This window comes from Eurypyga helias, unplaced genomic scaffold (genome assembly GCF_000690775.1).
Source record: "Eurypyga helias isolate BGI_N326 unplaced genomic scaffold, ASM69077v1 Scaffold33744, whole genome shotgun sequence".
NCBI lineage: Eukaryota > Metazoa > Chordata > Aves > Eurypygiformes > Eurypygidae > Eurypyga > Eurypyga helias.
This window is the reverse complement of record NW_010244904.1, coordinates 1-6,560: the sequence shown is the minus strand read 5'-3', so window position 1 is coordinate 6,560 and position 6,560 is coordinate 1. Positions and strand designations below refer to the sequence as shown.

The window sequence follows — 6,560 nt, the reverse complement described above, 5'->3', positions numbered from 1 at the left end:
ACGTTTCTTTGTGGCGGGGAGCTGAAGTGAGTGGAATAGGCAGTTGTGCCTAAAGAGGGGTTTCTGCTCCCATGGGGCAGGGTTGCAGTTGGCTGCTGAATGTGTTTTGTCTTTTGACTCTGCTAAGAAGAATTTCACTCTCTGGAAATAGCAGACAGTCATCTAGTGCATGCAGTGCTGCACGGGTGCAGACAGAGGCTTCTTTGGGGTGTTCTCAGGGGTGGGGGGGAGGTATTGGCTTGGGGTTGGTATTTTTTGTCTGGTTTGCTGTTTTTAATGAACTAATTATGTGCTTGCATTTTGTAGCTCTGGCTATGGGCCTGTGTGTTGCAATGATAGCCTTTGTTCGGCTGCCGAGCCTGAAGGTTTCCTGCCTGCTGCTCTCTGGGTTACTAATTTATGATGTCTTTTGGGTAAGTGTTTTGTTTGGTTTTGCTAAAACTGTTTTTATCCTTTGGATTTGTCATCGGCCTTGGGCCATTTGTACATGAAACGTACTAGTATGAAGCTGATGAAATGTGGCAGAGCCAGAAGATCAGCTTCACTGCTCCATTCCGAGACGTTAAAGTCTGCAGCAGGATACAGAATGATTTCCTCGCTAATGAGTTGACAAAGGCAGAAACAGGAGTGGAATATTTCAACTTTGGCATATTATTTAAAAAGGAAAAAGAATTGGACCTCAGATTTTGCAAGCCTGGCTGAAGCTCAGAACAAGCATTTCCAAGTCAACACAAAGCCCCATCCACGCCTGCACGGTCCGCACGTGCAGGCTCCTGATGGGCAGTGGAATCTGCCGAACAGGAACGATGATTTACAGCCAGGAAGGTTGGCGTAAAATCTCGCTGCACGTTTATAAGAAACCTGGTGACCTGTTTTGTAATTTCTGCTTTACCCCGGTGTGCGCCGGCGCTGACGGAGGGAAGCGCTTGCTGACAGCTCTGGCAGGCGCTCGGTTTGCCATCGTGATGAGCTGTGGCGATACGAAACGAGGGTTGGGTCTTCCCGTTTATGAGTGAGCGCCGTGCGTACCTCTTCTGCTCTCAGGCTTTCCCCTGTTTTCAGTGTCCCGTTACCTGCCTGTGTAGTCCTGGGCTACCTACGTGTGTCCGGACAGATCCTTTCCCGCAGGATCTCTACCTATTGTCAATACCTCGGTGTCAGAAAGTACATTCCAGTTATCCTTGAGGCTTAATAGTGTAGAAGACTCTCTCCGAATTTTTGGAATACATTGGGCCTTTCACCATCATGCCTCCAGCGTGTGTGTACGGAACATTTGGACAGTAGCCTTTCTTGTCCTGAGAAAGCAGAGCAAAAACACGTGCAGCTTGGAGTTGCTATGTAATTCCAGTTTGTAATTCCCAGCCATTTCCTTGCTCCGTAGGTCTTTTTTTCTGCCTACATCTTTAACAGCAACGTTATGGTGAAAGTGGCCACGCAACCAGCTGATAATCCCCTTGACGTTTTATCCCGGAAACTTCACCTGGGACCAAATGTGGGTAGAGACGTTCCTCGTCTGTCGCTGCCTGGTAAACTTGTGTTTCCAAGGTAAAAGCAGCAGGGTTTTTGCTATGTTATCTAAGAAAACATTTCCTTCCCGGTACTTTTTAGTAGCACTAATTCTGCTGGAAAACAGAATTCCCTGAGTTCCAGAATTGAAGTGAGTTCCCTGTTAGAGGCTCCCTCCCCATGATAAGAACGTGTGCCACGGGCAGCGGGGACGGGCCCCCCGGCATTTGCTGACTCGCAGCACGCGGGAATGACCCTGGCTAGGCTCAAGGTGGCCTGCCCACAACAGGATGTGCTTTTTGACGGCCGAATTCTCCGGTTCAATGGCTGCAAAAGATCTGGGGTTCGTCCCAACATCGGAACGGTCCTGGTCACTGCCTGACTGCAAGTGGTGGCTGGGGAGGGAGTTAGAACCGATCCGAGCGCTTACAGGCAGGTGCTGGGGGGCGATTGTTCCGCATCTCTCCTGCAGCCGCCCCTTCGCGCCTCAGGTTTTGGAGCAGGCGCGTAGGCCCGACCGGGCAGCAAGCTCCGGTGCGTCAGCAGTTGTGCAGCAGGTTATGCTGGCGTGATTACCCTCCCCTTGTTTCTGTAGACGTTGGGATGCTGAAATTACGGAGATTAGGATTGTCTGCAGCGATAAACCCAAAACTGTTCATTTTGTCAACTTTGTGCTAATTTAATACGGCTTCGCTTTCATCAAAAAGATCTTGGATTTAAGATAATGGGCAATTTTAGTTCTTAACTACTGAACAGCTGGCTCTTTCCTGGGAATCTGGCGAGACTGTAGTTTTTCTACCTTGTTTTGTCTGAACGAGGCCAAAGGTCTGCCAAGTCCTTACTGCCTCGTCCTGGAGGCGATCTGTGTACCTGGGCGTGAGGGTGCGGTGGCGTCGGTGTTGAGCCAACAGTTTGATGAAATGGGCAGCTGGCGCCTCCCGTCGACCCTTAGAGGGTTGAAGCACGGAGTCGGCGGATCTGATTCAGCAACAGCAGCGTAAGCACTGCTGTCAAAACGGGCACGTTTAAAACTGCGCCGCGGTGGTGAAATCGCCGAGGAACGCGTCTCGGGAGCCAGCGTTTAGCTCCTCCTGCGCAGAAGGTTGCCGGTAGAAAGGAGGGATGTGCAAAACGAAGCTCGAAGCCAAAGGGTAGGAGTCTCGGGCTTGTCACTTTGTACCTTGGGCGTGAGCCCCATGGCAGTTGCTCTCTAGTTCCACAGGCAGCCACTTCTCCATGCTGGGGATCGGCGACATTGTGATGCCGGGTCTTCTGCTCTGCTTCGTCCTGCGTTACGACAACTACAAAAAGCAAGCCAACAGCGATTCCTGCGGTGCCCCGGGACCAGGGAACATCTCTGGGCGGATGCAGAAGGTCTCCTACTTTCACTGCACACTTATTGGATATTTTGTAGGTGAGTAATGAGTTCAATATGGAGAGCTGCTTAGTGAGCAGACGTGGGTTTATTGTAGTAGGGTTAAAAGGTGATGGAAGCAAGTGTAAAGAGGCTTTGGGAGAACACTTGGTTATGTTCTTTTTTAATCCTCCTCTCTTTGGGTTTCGCTGGCATGGTCTGGGGAGAAAAACCCTTCTAGTGTCATCTTTTTTTAAGATTTTGTTGTTGCTGTTGTATTTTATTTAGAAGATGAAAGAGCTTAGTGTATTTTTTTAGTGGCTTTTTATACTTTGCCTTACCAGCATAGAAGGTGTCGTAGCTCATACCTGGGCTGTGGGGAAAATATTGCGGTTTCTGGATGGATTGTGCTGTGCCAGAGCACATCTGGGTAGTTCACCAGATAATTGCTGCCTTTCTGTGTTCTGCTGTTAATGCTTATGGTCCTGTGACGTGGTAGTACACACAGAAAATCGGAAGTGGTCACAGCTGGAATGCTGTTTATAACTCCGCGTGGCCATCCCTCTCCTCCCTCACACCAATCAGACTTTTCCCTAAGGTGAGGGCACGTGGGTGCCCATCCTGACCTCCTGCAGCCCTTCTGAGGACGAGAAGGAAAGATCATTTCCTACCAATAGCCTTCCCCTTCCCACTGCACTCCCGGCTTCCCCACTACATTCCCTTTGGGCAAGTATCCCGGAAAATCTCTCCTGGTGTGCACAGTCCTTCCTCTCAGCCCCCGTTTCCCAGGCTGGGGGCCTCAGACCGACGGTCTCAAGAGGTACCAGCACTTCAGTGTGGTGCATTCAGCTTCCTCCCCTTCGACTCTGCTCGTGTCTCGGAGCTTTGCTCAGCTTGGGCTTTGAGATTCGGCACTGGAGCAAGCGGCTCAGCGCAGCCTAAGAGCAAAAGGGAATGGTTTTCCACTGCTGTTTGGTGTAAATCTCCTCAGGAGAAGCGAAGCACAGATAAGTAACTTCTCCACAGCCCGTCTTTAACGTGGTGGGGAAGAGAGCCACGTGTGGAGGAATGGTGAGACCATCCCTGTGCAACCTCAAGCTATTACAGCCCCGTTTTTCTTTCACAGGTCTATTAACTGCAACAGTAGCTTCCCGTATCCACCGGGCAGCCCAGCCTGCCCTACTCTACTTGGTACCGTTCACTTTATTGCCGCTCCTCACCATGGCCTATTTAAAGGTAAGGGGGGGTTACTTCTTCACAGCAGGAGGCTCCGGGCTCGGCCGGACGCGGGTTCAGTGTTCCCGCACTGGGCAGCGGCTCTGGCGAGGGTGACGCATGTCCTCGCTCCGCCTTAACAGCCCTGGCCCCGGCTGAGGCGCCGCTGCCGGTGGGCGAATCTTCGCTTCGCAGGGCTGAAAGACGAGTTCCTGAAACGGAAGATAATTTATGCACATAAAGTACCAGGAATTATAAACTAAGCTATCAAGTGTTCAGTGCTCTTTTAATGAAATAAGTGAGTTTGCCCTTGCCCGGCCGGTCATGAAGGAATGCGTGCGCAAAGGCCGAACGGCGACTGGAGGGGCAGAGCCTGGGTCGCCCCTTCCCAGTCACCGGTTCTGAACTGCAGATTTGAAACGTGACCTTTGCCGCCGCAGGGCTGGCGGGGAGAGCCTCCCCTCGCACTGCGGAGCAGAGCGTAAGGAAGGGCAGGGCTTTCCCCCTGCAGGAGGATTCCCTTCCCATCAGAAACCCGGTTTAGGTAGATGTGCTGCCAGAGTGAGATGTTCTGGCCGGACGGGGAAAGGAAGCTTGGCAGAGTCTTCACTGTAGTTTGCAAGGCAGGGGAAGAAGGGGTTTGCTTTGAGCCGAGCTTGCGGTTACATGTGCGCTTCAAAACCTGAATTCGGGGTGGGCTTTCGAGTTTCTGAGGGCACGGTCCTTCTGCTCTTTCCCCGCCTAGGGCGATCTACGCCGCATGTGGTCTGAGCCTTTCCACTCGAAGTCCAGCAGCTCCCGTTTCCTGGAAGTATGATGGAACAGATAGAAAATGACCCGAACCTCTGCCTTGGTCCTTTTCCCTTTAACTTGTGGCTCTGTCGTCTCCTGAAGCTGGACTGGCTGGTACCGGGGAAGGTACCAGTGACGGGACTTGTGTGAAAGGACTTTGTGTGAAAAGGAGGAAAGGAAAAAACAGCCGAGATCCCAGAGCTCCGCTGACTCCGAATCTCCCTGCAGATGTGGAACTGGGGACCCTTTGTGCAACTGCAGCCACTTTCCTCTTTTCCTGACTCAGACGGATTAGTACCAGACCGTTACCTTGGTGAGAGAGGGAGAGAGAGACTTGAAACTGAAAACGGCTTGAGGCCGTTCAGGAACTCGTGAACACTAAACAAAAAAAAACGGTTAAGCAAACTGAAGCTCCCTCAGAGATCCCCTCCTGGACACTGGGACCAGTCTCCTGCTGGACTTCGGTTTGGAAGAGAACTGAGACAGAAGCTCTTCTGTCGCAATACTGTTTTTTTTTTTTTTTTTTGATTTATTAAATATTTCCTGTGGTGTGAGGTTACTGATTAAATCCACAGACATTGAGTGACTCCTTGCAGTATACAGCTACAGATTTGTTGTAACAATTCCGTTTCCACCCCGCTGTCGTGTTGCAGTGAAAAAGGGCACGATTTTTATACATAGATACATACACACATCTAGAGATATATATGCATCAGTAAGGCAGGAACCTGCCGAGATCACGCCACGTAGCAGACAGGGGCTTGCTGTAACTTCTCGCATGTAGCGCAGGTGACCGTGGCTTTCTTGTGTCTGGACCCGCAGCCAGCTGCTGGCTCCCTCTCCTCCCGCCCAGCCCGCGGGCCCACACCGGCGTGGTGTCCGTGCCCATCCCACCCGTGCGCCCTCGGGGATCTTTGGTTTTCATCCATGTAGCAAACCGGGGAAGACGGAAGGTCGAAGCCAGCCCTGTTCGCTCGAGGGGGGAGGGGTGGGGAGGTGTCTTTTCTTTCTTCTTTTCTTCTTTTTTTTTTTACTTTCCTTTTTTTTACCGACAGCTCCCTCGCAGGTTTTTAGTAGTTCCTCCTCGACCCAGTGCATGTATTATAGCAGCAGTCGTCTTTGTGCTTTCTGATCATAGTGATGTATCACTTGTAAATACATTTTTTCTATTTTCTATTTTTTTGTACTTTTTGCATCTGTTCCATTAGTGTGCTGTACTTTTTCCATGCCCCTGCCCCTTAAAGAGAAAAAAAAAAAAGGAAAAAAAAAGAAAAAGAAAACTGTCCTTTGCTGTTGTGACTGGTTGGAGTTCGTGTGTTGCCTGTTTTGTACCTGTAGCCTGCGGAAAGGTGGACTTCACGGGTTTTTTTGAACCAGCAGTGCCAGCTCTGTTGTTTTGCTGACCAAAGGGCCTCCCCGAGGTAACTGGAACCGTTGTCCTTGAAAACACGTGGCCGAGTTGGATGTGGGGGACCCCCCTGAAAGGCCACAGCGCCTGTTAGCCGGGCAGACGCCGGTAACGGAGCGGGAACGTTGGCGAACGGACCCGCCTGAACGGTATCGCCGCTCTGGGGTGCGGTTTGGTTCCAGCAGGTAAGGAAGTTTCAGTGAAATGTCGGGTCCTTTCTGCTCTGCCAGATGTTACGAGAGCGTGTTCAGCCTGGTGCAGGATGGTGTCAGCCACGCGCATGCG

General features: G+C 51.3%; 1 protein-coding gene across 1 annotated transcript; it reads left to right on the top strand.

Moving 5' to 3' along the window:
* Window positions 1-270: 270 nt before the first annotated feature.
* On the top strand, window positions 271-5,296 carry SPPL3 (signal peptide peptidase like 3). The gene is made up of 5 exons (XM_010149915.1): window positions 271-413; window positions 1,382-1,545; window positions 2,721-2,920; window positions 3,987-4,096; window positions 4,821-5,296. Exons 1-5 carry the CDS (start codon window positions 288-290, stop codon window positions 4,890-4,892), a joined length of 672 nt encoding a protein of 223 aa, XP_010148217.1. The 5' UTR covers window positions 271-287; the 3' UTR covers window positions 4,893-5,296.
* The last annotated feature ends 1,264 nt before the right edge of the window (window positions 5,297-6,560 follow it).